The sequence below is a fragment of the Cydia pomonella genome, chromosome 24 (genome assembly GCF_033807575.1).
Source record: "Cydia pomonella isolate Wapato2018A chromosome 24, ilCydPomo1, whole genome shotgun sequence".
NCBI classification, from domain to species: domain Eukaryota; kingdom Metazoa; phylum Arthropoda; class Insecta; order Lepidoptera; family Tortricidae; genus Cydia; species Cydia pomonella.
The window spans coordinates 11,431,152-11,448,573 of NC_084726.1; the positions used below are offsets into that span (position 1 = coordinate 11,431,152).

At 39.5% G+C, this 17,422-nt stretch overlaps 3 protein-coding genes across 7 annotated transcripts in view; 1 reads left to right on the forward strand and 2 right to left on the reverse strand.

Moving 5' to 3' along the window:
* Positions 1-273, reverse strand: part of LOC133531126 (RNA polymerase-associated protein Rtf1) — a 65,936-nt gene extending 65,663 nt beyond the window's left edge. For 4 of the 5 annotated variants that reach the window (XM_061869247.1, XM_061869249.1, XM_061869246.1 and 1 more), the window contains exon 1: positions 84-273. In XM_061869247.1, coding sequence (XP_061725231.1) covers positions 84-149 — 66 coding nt within the window. In that variant the 5' untranslated portion in view covers positions 150-273. The remainder of the gene's footprint in view (positions 1-83) is intronic. The other variant, XM_061869248.1, reaches the window with a different exon arrangement.
* Positions 274-411: 138 nt separating this feature from the next.
* LOC133531130 (transcription factor MafK) lies at positions 412-6,056 on the forward strand. The gene is made up of 4 exons (XM_061869251.1): positions 412-604; positions 1,746-1,864; positions 2,501-2,603; positions 3,927-6,056. The coding sequence occupies exons 1-4, from the start codon at positions 557-559 to the stop codon at positions 4,071-4,073; spliced, it is 417 nt and encodes a 138-aa protein (XP_061725235.1). The 5' UTR covers positions 412-556; the 3' UTR covers positions 4,074-6,056.
* Positions 6,057-12,933: 6,877 nt separating this feature from the next.
* On the reverse strand, positions 12,934-16,016 carry LOC133531233 (uncharacterized). Its single transcript, XM_061869388.1, has 4 exons — positions 15,789-16,016; positions 14,146-14,289; positions 13,541-13,617; positions 12,934-13,034 (listed from the first exon to the last, which is right to left on the reverse strand). The coding sequence occupies exons 2-4, from the start codon at positions 14,287-14,289 to the stop codon at positions 12,944-12,946; spliced, it is 312 nt and encodes a 103-aa protein (XP_061725372.1). The 5' UTR covers positions 15,789-16,016; the 3' UTR covers positions 12,934-12,943.
* Between the last annotated feature and the right edge of the window lie 1,406 nt (positions 16,017-17,422).

A 17,422-nucleotide genomic window follows, 5' to 3' on the forward strand; every position in this document is an offset into this window, starting at 1 on the left:
AAATTATCAGAAGAAAGGCGTCAAATCGTGGATGCCAAGCGTGATCTTATAACCTACTGATATGAAAGAAAAACATGACTTACAGAATCCATATCGGACTCGCTGCTGGCGTCTGAATCCAAGAACGGTTTATTCTTCCTTTTAGCCATTGTGAAGCACTTAGCAACTGTGTAATAAAATACTAGAGCACGTAAATTACGCTTCCTTTCTGTATGCCAAATGCCAAGACTGAACTGAAGTTGTTTCGGGCGGGCGGTTCGGGAACGCGAATGAATGAAATTACTCATAGACAACTAGAATGTCAGTACTCAGTAGAGTGAAATTGTTGCCATATAAATAATATTTCTACGTAATCATTTTACCGATTCAGTGCAATATCAGCAACACTATAAAAAAAAAGTTGAACTGTCAGTGTCAGTTGAAATTGTCATTGCATTGACATTGACGTCGTTCATTGCGATTATTGTGGAGTTGAAACTTTGTTGCACGTATTTCGTGAATTTATTTTGTCCAAACGACAAAAAAACTGTAACCAAACGGTGTGTCCGAACTGATTATGCCTAATGATTTATTAAAACAGCTGGGCGGAAGGAAAGCAATCATGGTTTGTATCTATTCAGTCCTACATTCAGGTTACGATTCTAGAAGCTCCGAGCATGACTTGCAAAAACTTTACAATGACGCTTATTGGAGCCTGAGGAGCGTTCCCGAGCCCAGAAAAAGTCGATAAAGGCATGCTTGTTGTAATAATTTATTGACTCTTTGTTTATTCTTTGTTTACCTAAGTTTTTGATTGTTTGTAAACAAAGTGTATCACCTACTGTACTATACAATTTATTTTATCCTTATCTTAGAAATGACAACAAAAGCAAGCAAGAGTTAGCCTATTTGTATAAAAAAAATTTGTGACGTAGGTTGTGAAGGTATCTAAAGTATCTTTTATTACAAAATGATAGCCTAAATGATTTCAGCCAAAACTGATCAATACAACTATTCTATCAATTCTATAGTATTGGCAAAGATAGAAACAATTTTAGCAGTCTATTCATGTTTGGTTGGAGCTTTCTCAAAGTACTAATGTACAATTAGTACTTTCCCTGCATGTGTTTCCATTATGTGTCTATTGGTTCTCTAGGCCCAATTAACTTTACACACATTTTTAACCTACTTCCAAACACAAAATGATTTGTACAAAAATACTTAATTTATCACAAGTAAAAATAGAGGCAACGGAACAAATAAATTAATGACCGCCACATCACCGAAGTGTCAAAACTGAAATTGAACTTTTTGTATGTGCACATAGGTCTAAGTTGCTCTGTGGTCTGTGACAGATTTATCTATCTTCAGTGTTGGGCGCTATACATAAATATGCTACAAGTTCCATTTAGCTATTAATCATCTGTCGTAATCTGGCATTTTGACTTGTGTATTTTTAACACATTTACTGCCAGACAAAAAATGGCACACTACCCCCGAAACCGGTGGTCTAAATCAACCCGCCCAGCGGGTTGTCCGGCATCTGAACAAAGTTCACGAGTGCCCACCAGGTGGGTTCCTGGCAGTGAATGTGTTAATAAAGGTATAAAACATCTAATTGAGGCTCGTAAAGTTTTATAAATATGGGTTGTTCTATATCTCAAAAGAGAAATGATTTCTTATAATTTTGTATTACTTACCATTCAGGTTGTAAACTTATGGTCCTGTATGTAATACAAAACTAATATGTCTACATAATATTGCAGGCACCATTGTCCCCGACCCCCTGTGCGGAGATCAGTGATGATGAGCTGGTCTCCATCTCCGTGCGAGACCTGAACAGGCAGCTCAAGATGCGAGGGCTGACCAGGGATCAAATAGTCAGGTAGTTACCTGGTTCCATAATAAAGAAGCCCATAATTTGTTTTGGAAACCTATTTGCTAAAATTGGAACGGGCATTTCCGAAAGAATCCATCAGCTGATATTCCAACCAGAGATTTGTATTTATTGGTATTAGGTACAGTTTCTTCACGAGTTTTTCAAACGACTGGTAAATTAGTGTACTTAAGAAATTCATTGGCATTTGGATTTATAAGATGACGCACCACAGACAATAGCTGCATTCAAAGGGCCTAACCCATTCAGCGCTAATCACGACACATTGTCGTTTTGCCTCTATGAAGCATTTTCGCTAAATACCAGGAAATTCATGTCATCGGATACAACTGTAGCACAGTGTTGAATATTCTAAATGGGCAGATTCGCCAGGCATTTTTCACCCAGAGCGGCTCGTAGTGTACTAGCGGATCTGTCTCTTTATTAACTACAATATCCGGGAGACCAAGCTTTGCTCGGAAATCATATAAAATATAAAAAATGCGCGTTTTCTCAGAGATAGATCGATGTTTTCCAAAATTCCCGTAGAGCCGTTTCCGAGATCCCTGAAATATATAAAAATACAAGAATTTCTCATTTAAAGGTATAAGATATTTAACTAGATATTGTTTTGTTGTACTTTAGAATGAAACAGCGGCGGCGGACGCTGAAAAACAGAGGCTACGCGGCGTCGTGTCGCATCAAACGAATCGAGCAGAAGGATGAACTGGAGACTGAGAAAAGCCAGGTATATACTTCTTCTTCCTCCTCATGTTGTTCCTTCATTTTGCCACGGCTCATGGGAGCCAAGTATAGACTATGGATGGATTATAATATTTATAATAATAAACTATTTTAATTGAAAATAAATATTTATCATTGATATTCAGGCAAGTAGCGCCCATTAAACATGTAAAAATCATTAAACAAACACAATAACTCTACTCTGTTGGCTCAGTGATTCAAAAACAGATGGTGCCATTTTTTTTCCCAAAGGAAAAAAAAACAGTACTTAAACTTTAAAAATGTCGGCGTGGGCTAAAGACGATTTACGAATATTTTATGCAACATTTTCATTAATTTTTTTTAAATAAGTAGACTTAAAAAGAGTATAAATGTTTTCCATCCAAACATTTTCTATGGAAATGTAATTTTAAAAAGTATGTGATAGGCCGCCTCTTTGTTTCATATTTGTCTATTGCAAAACTTATCTAGTGACCTATGTACAGTCAGCGTCAAATACTTTGTAGCAACCAAAGTAGCCAAATAGTTCGGTACACCCTATAAACCGGTATGGTGTACCGAACTATTTGGCCACTTTGACTGCTACAAAGTATTTGACGCTGACTGTACAAGCGAAATTCAAACTTTTGGCTCATTTCTAAATTCGCTACTAGCCCTATTGCCATTGGTTGAAAACTAGTACCAGACATAATGCAGTTTAAACACTGTTTTTGTTAAATATCAAAAAGTGGCCCCATCTAATAGTAAATAGATCAAAGGCCAAAGGTATGGCGGCATCGTTTCGAGCGATGACGCCATAACCTTTAGCCGATGCCCGGTAAGATGGCGCCATAACCTTTAGCCGATGCCCGGTAAGATGGCGCCATAACCTTTAGCCGATGCCCGGTAAGATGGCGCCATAACCTTTAGCCGATGCCCGATAAGATGCCCGGTAAGATGGCGCCGTAACCTTTAGCCGATGCCCGGTAAGATGGCGCCATAACCTTTAGCCGATGCCCGGTAAGATGGCGCCATAACCTTTAGCCGATGCCCGGTAAGATGGCGCCGTAACCTTTAGCCGATGCCCGGTAAGATGGCGCCATAACCTTTAGCCGATGCCCGGTAAGATGGCGCCGTAACCTTTAGCCGATGCCCGGTAAGATGGCGCCACTTTTTGATATTTAACAAAAACACATATCAGTGAAAGAATAAGGATCAAAGTCAAATGGCGTTCTAAAAGTTTTAATCATGTGTCGAAAGATGGCATTAAATTTACTGTGACAAAAAAAAATTGACAAATAAATTCTCTTAGTTATTATCTATGCTCTAAATCCTTTTTCGTCCCCAGGAATGGCACGACATGGAGCTAATGCAGGAAGACAACAACCGAATCCGGGACGAAATAGAAGCTCTCCGGAGCAAATATGATGCCCTGAAACGGTTCGCTGTTATGAAGAACATACCTTTGCCACCCGAGCTGGAATTACTGCCTTAAGTTAATGTGTAGAATTAAATATAATAGTGATACTTTAGTGTGTTGTATGCAAGGCTCGAAACCGGTTTTGAAAATAGCGGTAAATACCGGTTTATTACGGTTTTACTCGGACGCGAATGTTTAAAGAACTTTATTGTAACCTAAATAAACCGGTTTATTCGACAAGTGACGAGACGGCCGGCCGCCTTGGTGGTGTACAAAGACACCGACATAGGAATAAACCGGTTTTTATTGTTCTAATTCTAACCCGGTTATCTAACAACTTTATGAAAATGTTCTCCTAAAAACCGCTTTAAAAATACGGTTTATGAACGAAACTGAAATTAAATGGTTTTGCGCCAAGTACATGACAATGGTTTGAAAACTTAACCGATTCCCGAGCCTTACAACATGTTTTAATTGGTGATGGATAGTGAACGGGATTGACAAGTCAATATTAGGTATAATACCTTGACTGTACACGTACCGGTCGATCCACAAAAGTTGACACAAGTGGAATGAATGAGTGAATGGAAATATCTATCACTTCACTTCACTTCTTTAAAAAAATATGGCTTCAGTCCAGTGGGCCTATAGGGACCGTGCGTGTTGGAGGGTCTGCCATCTTGTGGTCTGAATCGGAACCATAAACATGTACATTTACACGTCACGTGTTTTCTTGTGCATAGCAGGTTCTGCCATCTTGTGGGCTACGTCGGAACAATAAACATCACATTTACGCCTCGCGCCAAAAATCTGACGGCTCCCGTGCTGCCTCCTACAGTTCATGCACGTTTCCTATTTCGCCATTATCAAGGTATTGGGAGCTTTGTACGGTTAATACAAGACGGTGATTTTATTATCCTCATCTTGTTCTTCTTTAATAATTTGACGACCGGTTTGGCCTAGTGGGTAGTGACCCTGCCTACGAAGCTGATGGTCCCGGGTTCAAATCCTGGTAAGGGCATGTATTTGTGTGATGAGCATGGATATTTGTTCCTGAGTCATGGGTGTTTTCTATGTATTTAAGTATTTATAGATATTTATATATTATTATATCGTTGTCTAAGTACCCTCAACACAAGCCTTATTCAGCTTACTGTGGGATTTAGTCAATTTGTGTAATAATGTCCTATAATAAAAAATAAAAATTCACCAGTATCAAGGTATTATGAGCTTCAAATACGACTAAAGTTGTACGGTTAGTACAAGACAGTGTACGGTGATTAATCAGCACTTGTAAAGCGATAGCTGGACTTTACAAGTAGCACGTGGGCTACCGGCCGTTGACTCCAAAATGGTGCTTGAACGCGTTTCAAGATTAATTCTTCATTCACTGCACACTACCACATTAGTTTACTGTATAATAAGCTATCGATATCACACTTTAAACAATATTAATGAGCAAAAAACGACGGTCGGTAAAATGGCGGTCGAGCCGGAAGTCGGAAATATCTATGTGTAATAAAACTCCTCCGCTCAATATTAAACCCAACATACAACCACCTATTCTAATTATTACTATTAATTCTAAAAATCACAACATATGTGTGTATCAGATTAACCAATAAAAACGTGTGTCAGTCACACAATGACAGATATGGTTCGTTTCGTTCATTCCATTCGTGCCACGGGCCTATCGCGAAAATCGAAGTTCGCAAATTGCGGGAATCTTTCTCTTTTACTCCAATGAAGGCGTAATTAGAGTGACAGAGAAAGATGCCCGCAATTTGGGAACTTTGATTGTCGCGGTTATAGCCCAGCTTTTATGAATCGATCTCTACTAGGGACGCCATTTTCTGCATTTTTAAGAATGCCAATTTTTCTAAGTAATTGTTTTTCTATCCTTTAATTAGATTTCCATTAAAATAAGTTTTTAAATAGAACAAATATTGTAATAATTTGTGATTTTGTCTACTTTATACAATGGTTGTACGAGTATTAGTTCGTAAGGCAGATTAAGTTTATTTTATTTATTTGAGATTAAATATTATGATAGTACAATATTATGTTAGTTTTATTTTAATTTTCTCAGTGTGAAAGTTCCTATTTTCATATGTTGTGTTGTGTTCTTAACCCTTTGACGGCCAAAGATGTCAACTGACGCGTGCCTACAACCCAATATCAACCTTCCTGCATTCCGACGAGGTTCACAATGGCGCGCCGCACACGATAGGCGTAGTGTTCAAAGGGTTAGAGTCACCACACACTAGCTAGCGTCAGTCGGGCGACACTCCTTTTGGGCATTCTCGGCTCAGGGCTATAACCGCGAAGATCGAAGTTAGTCAATTGCGGGCATTGTTGTGTGAGAGTATTAAGAGAAAGATCCCCGCAATTTGCAAATTTCGGTTTTCGCGGCAGCCCCCCAGCAGTGCTCTGAGCAATAATTAGGGTTGGCACAACTTGACGTCCCTATGCGTGCACGACCACAGATAAGATAATGACTTGAATTTTGACAACCCTAAATAGCCGAAAGGGATAGTGCCATACATTAGAAAGGGACACCATGAATCGCTGCCAAACTTTGGTTTTCTGGGAAGTGTCAAATCTGTACGGTAGTACTATTATTTATTCTGTGCTCGCGTCTTTTGAGCGTCGGTGTCTATGGGACATGGGTACCGTAAGCTTGCTATCAACGTGATAGGTATAAAACAATCTTCGTGCCCTGAAATAAAAAAAAACCGGCCAAGTGCGAGTCGGACTCGCGCACCGAGGGTTCCGTAGAAAAATTAACAGTTTTTGCAATTTTTCCTTTATCTGTGCTATAAGACGTTGCTTCGTATCAAATTTCAAGATTCCGAGTTCATGTGAAGTACCCTGTAGGTTTTGATTCCCTTGAGTTTGAGTGTCGAAAATTTGCGGCATAAACGGCTGTATCTTTTGATTGCGTTGGCTTAGAAGTTTCATTTTTTCACAGGTCCAAGGGACAGTAGACCTGAGTATTTGATATAAAGTCCAGCTTGATACTTCCACGTGGTCCTGAGAAAAAGGGTCTTGACAGACAGACGGACGACCTAAGGAACAGAATCTCCTTAGGCAGAACTCTTGCAAAAGTGTCCAGCTGTCAGCTATAAATAATAGTTCCAAATCTCACCAGAGTAGCGCTAGAGTAGGTAAGAACCTAGTCGTTATTGACGGAGTGAAATGCGCTGTCTATGATTAGATTTTTTTCTCAAGTATTCTAGGTATTGTAGCGCCACCTATTTATGGTATTTGTCGGACACTTTTTGGTATATGGAGATTCTGTTCCTTGACGCTACCTTCCATAGACAAAAAAGTGATCCTATAAGGGTTCTGTTGTTTCCTTTCGAGGTACGGAGCCCTAAAAAGTAAGAAAGGTAACTGAAAAGGGTCCTTATATAAATCAATTTAATTATAGTCCTCTTTCCTTAAAGGACCTCTCTACGGAGCACTTTAGGTACTTGCATTAAATATTTATAATAGGTACCGATAGTATATGTTAAAGGGAACTTTTTTGAGATTCAGCCATTTTTGGACGGAGGATTTTTATATGCTACGTCGGTGGCGAACAAGCATATGGCCCGTGTGATGGTAAGCACTCTCCGTAACCTATGTACGCCTGCAACACCAGAGGAGTTACATGCGCGGTGCCGACCTTAATACTCCGCACCCTCGTTGAGCTCTGGCAACCATACTCACCGGCAGGAACACACCATTATAACTATAACTTTTCCACTGTTTTCTAATACGATAACGATGGATGGCTCTAATTTCTAACTTTTTGTAGTTTTAATGTGTCAACGATTATATTGACTTAAAGACGTGACTATTATGAAGGAAATATACCTACCACCGACCGTCCATACAAAAAGAGAAAACTTTTCCATACTTCACGATTTTTTTGTATCTTATTGACACGAAAAACTAGGTTTATAAGAAAAATAAAAAAAAAAAACCTTCGAAAAATGGTCGTAAATTTACTGTGGCTACAACAAAGAAAATTTTGTAGCCACAGATTTACTGCTATCTTTCGATACATGACTAAAACTTTTAGATTGCCATTTGACTTTTGATCCTATTATTCTCGATGATACAGAGAACTTTGAAGAATGATGACTTACTGTACTTTGATATAGAATACATAAATAAGTTATTTTGTTAAGGTTATCACCCTACCAGATTTTTATCGTGTACTATTTATAATTATAATTAAGTGAATAATTACAAATTAATTAATATGGTCCTATTCTGCCTGAAACACAGGAACTCCTAGTTCAGGCATTTGTAAACTTTTCCTTATCCTTAGTCTTTAAGTGCTAACACTGTACTTATACTGTTTTCAATAAAATTATTTGTATTTGTTTGTATTTGTATTCTTTCACCGATATGTGTTAAATTTGTTAAATATCAAAAAGTGGCGCCATCTTACCGGACATCGGCTACAGGTTGCGGCGCCATCGCTCGAAACAATGCCGCCATACTTACCTTTGACCTTTGATTTATTAGGTGTATTCCCATCTGTCCCCGCCGGGCACAGATGGGAATAGGCACTACATACAAATCATTCCCATCTGTGCCCGCCTCTTGTATGGCGGTGGTCGCATGGGGCGGGCACAGATGGGAATACACCATCTATTATTAGATGGCGCCACTTTTTGTTATTTAACAAATTTAACATATATCAGTGAAAGAATAAGGATCAAATTCAAATAGCGTTCTAAAAGTTTTAATCATGTGTCCAAAGATGGTAGTAAATTTACTGTGGCTACAAACTTTTCTTTGCCTCCATCAACCTCTAGTTCAAATTCTCTTTAGTACTGGTTAAAATTGGGTCTAAATTAACAAAGCTCAAAACAAACGCAGTACATAATTCAGCCAAATAAACAAATGACACTTATAAACAAAAAATAACGAAAGCAGAAGGAGCCGTAATAAATAAATAGGGGGAAAGAAATAAGTAATTTGTCTTTGCTTGCTCCAGTGCTCGTAAAACGCGAAAACCGCGGAGTAAGTAAGTAAATATTCTTTATTGTGCACCATACATTTAAAAATAGACAGAAAATGAAAAAACACGTAAAAGTTAGGTAACAACTATCGCTAAGAAGCGATCTCTTCCAGATAGGGCTGCCATCCGTCCGGGTTTTCCCGGATTTGTCCTAGTTTTCCGGGAAGGCCGTCCGGGAGGGGGGGGGTGCCAAGAAGTGTCCGGGAAAACCCGGACACTTTTCATGTAAGGAAGCACATTAAAACTACATGTAAAATTAAAGGCCTTGTTTTTTAAAAATATTATTTTCGGTCTCGTCCGGGGAAAAAAGGGATTTACACCAAATGTCCGGGTTTTTTTAAAATCTTTGTCCGGGTTTGACGAAATTCGAGATGGCAGCCCTACTTCCAGACAACCTTTGGGTAGCTTTGGGTAGGTTGTTTGGGGGTTTGGGTTTGGGTGCGGAGTTAGGGTAAAAACAATAGATATGGTGCGGCGGTGTTGTATCCCACATCATTTTAGGTATTCCCACTTGATCATGCAGTGTAATTTAACAGAGCCAAAAGATTATAGTAATGTTGCAGTTTGTTAAGTAAAATAAAAGGTTATATAGTCAAATAAAGTAACAGACATAGATATCCTTTATTGGTCACAACTTACATTTTATTCGATTATTATAAATAAGTATTATTCGATTACTATAAAATAGTATAATATACCGTTTTATATACACCACGAGCGGCACTGGCCCTTACATTGAGTTGTAGACGATGTTTTCCCACAGTGAAAAGGCACTGGCAAACATCCAATCATGTCGTTCGTATGTGTTGATTTTTTCATTAACGTAATTATAGCAACTGAGGCCCGTAGAAATTTCTAGAATGGGAGTTGTGTTGTGTTCACCTTCAGGTCAAATTGGTGCCGTCCTCGGGCCAGTGGCCCGTGGTGCGGCGTGGCTGCTTTGCCACGCTATAGTTCCACCATTGGTACTTAGAGATACCTATTTTAATTGCAACACTTATTTTAATTACAAAGTAATAATTTGCACGCTGAACCGACATAATCTCGTTGAGCCATAAGCGTGCAAGTATCGGTTTTTTTTTTTTTTTTTTTTTTTTTTTTTGTTTTTTTTTTTTTTTTTTTTTTCCAATAACTTAGAAATGTTCTACAAAATAACCAAGGAATGCTCCATTTGGGAAGTAGAAATATATTCCATCTAGTATTTTTTTTATACCACGACGGTGGCAAACAAGCATACGGCCCGCCTGAGTCAACTTTACGCATCAAAAACGCAAAATTATTCAAAGGAATGTGGCCAGATCGCAATCTAAAGGCAACAATTAGATCCTGCCTGTTCAACTTACAAAAAGAAAACCATGGGGCTCGAGGAAGTGAGGGTTGAATCGTTTTGTACCATATGCCCTTTGTGCGAGATCTTTCATCGAAATATTCAGACCACCTGTTAAAGCACATATTCTTGACTTTGTATAGAATATCAGTAAACCAAGGAACATTATGGCACTTTTCACTCATTTCGGATGCTTCCCTAGCCAACCGATCCACCACCTCGTTCCCCACAACACCGCAGTGAGAGGGAATCCTGGTTAGGCTTTAGTCTACTAACAACAACCCTTTAAATAAATTGGATGTGTCTCAGAATGTTTCCGAAATAGCAATTACTAGTGTAGTTGCAGGCTCTATAAGCTAGGGTGACTGCTTACCATCAGGCGGCCCGTATGCTTGTTTGCCACCGGCGTAGTATAAAAAAAAATCCTGGTCGGGCTTTACATGGGTACCTACTTAAATGTGTTTTCCGAAGTCCACAATCATAGTGCTCACCAAATACAAGTAACAAATGACTCAAGGCAGCCATTGTGAAAATATTAATTAATTTTGCTAAAATTGGGAGGCACACGTTTGTTTTGCATTAACTCCTGAACTCACTGAATCAACGGGGTTACTGTTTTGGAGTGGAAGTTTTTACTTCTGCATTTGGTTTGAATGAATGAAGGACAAATAGACAGGGTTCGGAGCCGGTTTTTTGCAAAAAACTTCGAAATAGATTTTTATATACCACGTCGGTGGCAAACAAGCATACGGCCTGCCTGATGGTAAGCAGCAACAGGCGGTCTTATCGCTAAAAAGCGATCTCTTCCAGACAACCTTTAGGTAGCGGAATTAAAAAAAAAAGTTAAGTCAGTAGGTGTTCCAGATGCAATAAAAGAAGTCTAGCACAGAATAAACACAAAACTAAACAATATATCATATACAAATATAAATATATTAATATTAATAAATACTTAAATACATAGAAAACACCCATGACTCAGGAACAAATATCCATGCTCATCACACGAACAAATGCCCTTACCAGGATTTGAATCCGGGACCATCAGCTTCGTAGGCAGGGTCACTACCCACTAAGCCAAACCGGTCGTCATAATAACAAATAAACCGGCCAAGAGCATGTCGGGCCACGCTCAGTGTAGGGTTCCGTAGTTACTCTTCCGTCACAATAAGCTAAACTGGAGCTTAAAGTATAGTAAATTGTTAACCAAGGGATGAAACGGTACCTTTCACCCGAGTTAAACAAATAGGCTTTGCATAATCAGCAATACCTAATTAAAGCAAGTCTTTTTACTATGAAGGGAAAACTTTTTGCGATAACTCAAAAACAGCTAAACTGATCATGTCCGCTATAGTTTTCATTTAATGTCTTTCTTAAGCTCTACTTCCACGATTTTTTTCATATTTTTTGGACCTATGGTTCAAAACCCCTATTAGTTTTGAAAGACCTTTCCAACGATACCCCTTCACTCTAGTGTTGAAGCGAAAAAAAAAATTCACCCCCACTTTACATGTAGGGGAGGTACCCTAAAAAAACAAAATTTTTAGATTTTATTGTACGACTTTGTCGGCTTTATTGATTTATATATCCATGCCAAATTTCAGCTTTCTAGCACCAACGACCACGGAGCAAAGCCTCGGACAGACAGACAGACAGACGGACATGGCGAAACTATAAGGGTTCCGTTTTATGCCATTTGGCTACGGAACCCTAAAAAGGATCAAGACTGGACAGTTACATGTAAGACACATGTAAGAGCCTCCCCTTAGCACCCATCATATAGGTAGACTGCCGATTGCCACCCCTAATTTCTCGTCTCTAGGCCCGGGCCGTGGCCTCAGGATAAATCCGCCACTGCACTGGACATACCTAACACTGAATTAGGTAAATTAAAATTACATAGGTACCTATCTTACCTTATATTAACCATAAGTGTACCAATAAATCATTTTTCTTTTTTTTTATTTCTAATAAGTTAAAGTTACATCTATCCTTACATATTGAATTTATATCTATAATTAAACAATTTTCCAAAACAATCGCAAAACGCCTTCAGTGATTTTTCTACAGCCGACTGTACGATTGTACATACGTACAATATTATGTAGTTTCAAAATTACTAATGAAGAAAGGTTTTTCTCAAACTTGCAATAAAATGTTGATATTACTTATTTCAAATTAGGTCCGAAAATATTTGGTACGATGAGTGAAGATGAAATGTAAAGCAATTTCATACCGCCTTAGCGCCTTACACACCTAGGCCTGTAAAGCAACTTTCTTTTGTTTTTTTAAACGTCATATTGAGACACAACGTCTTGGCGTTCAACCATCAAATAGTAATAGATTCGTAATTTGTTTTTAGCTGTGTAAACCTACGAATAGAATAAATTGACTACATTTTTTTTCATTGCAAGTAAGAAAAGCACTACAAATCTCGGTGAGAAACGGGGTTGCCGGCCGCGTATCATATCTGTCCTAGCTACGCTCAGCCGTCTATTATTTGGCCTGCAACCCTTCGTTTCCCGGCCTCTATAGTAATGTACTATTCCCATATTTTTGATAAGCATCCGAATATCTGATCCGTGAAAATTAACAAAATTATTTCGATTTCGACTGTTGAATGTCACAAATTACACTATTGCATATTGCGAGACCTTTCTCGGAGTAATAATGCATCTGAAACTCGTATCTGAAATATAATACGTACAATAAATAAATAAATTAAATAATATTTTTACATGATGAAAAAAAATCGAACGTTTTTCGTTTCTTCTATTCCGCTGTCGTTACACAAAGTTAATAAATCTATAAGGGTTCCGTTTTTTGCCATTTGGCTACGGAACCCTAAAAACAGTAACGTAATGGGAAAAATCTTGGAAAACCACTTTGTCCTATAATCGAGTTAGCTCGTAATTCTGAGTAGAAAAAAGAAATAAGAAGTTCTCGATTTAAAACCAAATGCATGCAATTTTAAAATAAAATGGTACTTCCGTGAGACATATTCTAAAATATTTAGATACCACCGGTTACACTCACTTGAATTATTCTTCGCTATTGTTATTATTGTTGTGAATGCACAGAGTGCAGCCGTCGAGAGCACTCAAGCCTGAAGAAGGACCACCGATGGGTTCGAAATACGTCAAGTGAGTGTGACCGTGGTACTTATCTAAATTTAAATGGTACTTGTACTCATACCTTCCATTTTCACCAACGGCCTTTGCAAGAATCCAGGAAAAATCCTGCGGATTAATACTCTCCGATAAATAATTACCCTGAAAATTATAAAACTGCCATTAAAATCTACTTAATGCAATTTCGTATTAGGTCACTGGAGTCTTACTCCTCTGTCGAAAACCTCGGCCAATGGTCGTACACTAAAACATACATACACTAGGTAGGTAATATTGAACTTGTAAAAAAAAATCATCTAGGGCCAAAATCCAGAGAGGAAAATGTCGAGAACGATTGTAGGGAAAAATGACCACTAGTGTTTCCTCTTAAAGGAAACTAAGCTTGAGTGGACGCTCGAAGCGGAGCGTTCAGCGGGGCGTGCAGCGTGGCGTCGGGCGCACAAGTGATGTGAGCAGCGTGCACTAAAGCCGCTCCTATACGTTTGTATTTGTTTCACATGCACGCCGCACGCCCCGCCCCGCTGCACGCCCAACTCGAGCGCAACTGCAAGTCCACTCAGGCCTCTAGTTGTGCCGTTCTCGAGAACGTTCTTAGTCTACTAAACTGGGGAACATTCTCGAGCGCGCAACAACTTATACTCAGGCCTTACACTAGATTTACAGACTTACCGGCATAACCTTGCAATCGTCGGTCAACTTCATATTGAGCATTCTAACCAGCTGGTATGTAATCGGGTTGTGACAATCCACCTTCTCTATTTTGAATATCTCAATCTTGCGTGAACCCTTTAATTGAATGATTTTTAAACTCATCTGAAAAATAAGCTTTTGTCAAAAAAAAAGCTTTTTATTGAAGACTAGTAATAGTCCCGTTACGAATGTCGTTCTTAAATTTTATGACTACGGTCAGACTCAACTCAGTCAAACGCTTCATACATAGGTACATTTATTATGGTTTGACGGAGTTTATAGACCGCGGGCCAGGAGCATATTTCGTCAGTCATCGCCTCCCGGCTGATATTTTGTCAAATGATAGTTTAGATGCTGTTTTAATTTTAAAAAACCGTCAGCCGATTCTTTTCGCGGTGGAATGACCGTCAGCTGTAAAATGAACATGTAAAAAATATGCGCCTTACCACTTTATGTGCGGCAAAGTATGCGTAATGTGTAAATTGCGTAATCCCTTGATGGCTTTTAAGGCGATTACGCTTGATGCAATGCTACATGCAAAGTTTCATGAATTGTTTTTGCTATCATAAAAGGTATAGCGCTTATTTTTTTCATGCTCATGCGACCAGCTGATGTTCTTACCACGGCAATATAACCGTCTGACGATTTTTTTTATTAACAACAGCATCTGAACTATCATTTGTCAAAGTATCAAACGGGAGGCGATGACAATTTTTTTTGTTTTACGTGTTTCGATGGTTGTCATTTCTCAACCCACCAACGGAGCGGCAGCTGACGTCCACGAGGGTTCATCATACCTAGACGTTAACTACTACACGAGTTTTCAGCCGGGATTGGTCATAGAAATTGCTCAGAAATTACACAGGCATATGAAAAGGCGATTTCGCACGGCTATTCCACCGCCTTAAAGCCAAAGCTTATTCATTTTATATTTTTAAACGTACTAAGAAAGGATTTTTCAAAATTCATCCCCTAATTGTTCCTCTACACGATGGGCCATCGTACTGGCCCACTCAGATGGGCCAGCGTGTAGGGAGGGTAGTGATGTCGGATGGTTTTTTTTTTTTTTTTATACCACGACGGTGGCAAGCAAGCATACGGCCCGCCTGATGGTAAGCAGTCACCGTAGCCTATGGACGCCTGCAACTCCAGAGGTGTTACATGCGCGTTGCCGACCCTTTAAAAATCTGTACACTCCTTTTTTTTCCTTATGGCGCGGCGGGATGGCCACGGTGTCGGTTTTTAGTCCGCACATCAAGGATAGTGGGCCAGCGATGGTGCGTACGCACGTGGCCCATTCCATAGTGCGTGCTCTCAACCATTGCATGGCCATCTTGATGGTCCATCGTGTAGAGGAGCCATAACCATCGCATGGCCATTTCGCTGGTCCAGCGCTGGGCCATCGTATAGAGGAGCCGTAAGGGAGTGATTGAATTGAAACCGAGAGCATATGATGGCTCCTCTACACGATGGCCCAGCGTAGGCCAGTCCAAGGAACGCATTTATGCGTTAGAGGGAGCAAGTGATATTGCTATCTCATTCCACTGCATAGCTGCGTCCCTTAGACTGGCGTACGATGGGCCATCGTGTAGAGGAGCCCTGATAGTATTGAATAATCTCACCGCAATGGGTCCCGTAGCGCGCAACACAGTGAAGTTACTTCGGATGACTTTTGTATGTCTGTTCAAGCTTTTAATTTCGGTTCCGTAGGTCACTGCGGTTGTATCCTTCGTTTCGGTGATATTACATTCGGTTGATGATATGAGCTTTACTTTGTATTTTTTCTGAAAATATATACCTATTATTTATTTATTTTCATTTATATGTGACCCAAATCCAAGTAACGCAGCGGCTTACGTGACCGAATAACTCGCGAACGCGAAGCGGCGCGGCGCGGCGCGGGGAATCAATCCTTTGATACCTATAGAAGTATCCTACGTGGACGATCTCGTTGCGAACGCGAATGCCTTGGGCCGCCGCGCTGCGCCGCGCCGCTTCGCGTTCGCGAGTTATTCGCTCACGTAAGCCTCTGCGTAACAAGAGTGAGTGACAGTCTGCGTCTTTCTATACTTAAGAGTCCGCAGCAAGCTCGGTTCTCCATACAAACGTAGTTACGCTCGAATTTTTTAGCTGGAGCTATATAAACTAATTACAGGCATAGATATACCTCATGTCATTGTTTGTGCAAAGTTTCATTACAATCCAACACATAGTTTTAAAATGAGCACGGATCTCCGTTTTGTATGAGAAGGGGAAATTCGGCCGAGCTTGCTGTGGGTGCTACTTTACCGCCCTAGTGCGGTAACTAGTACTATGCCTGCGTTTGTCGAAAATTTAAATGTGAAATTTATATGTATCTACTGTAAACGTGCGAAAAAGTAATTCGCAACTTGTGTCTTTCCGCTACTCGTTGCGAATTTCCTACTTTTCTCACTTGTGTAGTAATGTACTATTTTTTTATTTACTTAGTGTATTCACAGGGTCCACGTACTGTACACCTAGCATTAAGTTGTATGTGTTTTGTACTTGGTTGCAAATAAATAAATTGAAATTGAAATTGAAATATTAAATATACTTACCGCTTCAAGAAGCCCAATTATTGAAATAATGATAAACACAATATAAAAATGGCGTATCATTGTATTTTCGACACACGAGATGCCAGATAAACGGTTGAGCGTGAAATGATTGGTCGGCTTGTTGACTAATCAGTAAATAATTATGTTGTTTACTTTACTACAAAACATTAATGCAGATCATCTGTTAAATGTGACATTATCTATGTAAAGCGACCTTATTGTCGATGGCGCTTATGCCGCACTGCGTAGCGCGGCGTTGTTTATAATATGGGAGCATCGTTGAAATGGCGTAAACGCCACCGACAATAAGGTCCCTTATCATAGATAATGTCACAAATATACCTACAGCTTTTTACCAAAACCATTAACGCATCAGACTGACAATCCAATGCTATCATCTACGTGATCTACGGTACCATGATAGGACGCAGGGTCATGTTTAACTGAGCAAGCGCGAAGTGCTCAAATTTTACGTTCGATTATTTTATGGATTTCTACAAGCTTTTATTTAACTTGCCCTCTTAGGGGCACTCGCACCATCCCACTAACTCGAAGGTAACCGGTTAAACCCGGAGTTACCATGGTTACCTGTACAATTAGATACTTACTGTGTTATCGGTTTAACCGGTTAACCCCGGGTTAGTGGGTGGCACATAGGGCCACTTGCCACTTTTCAC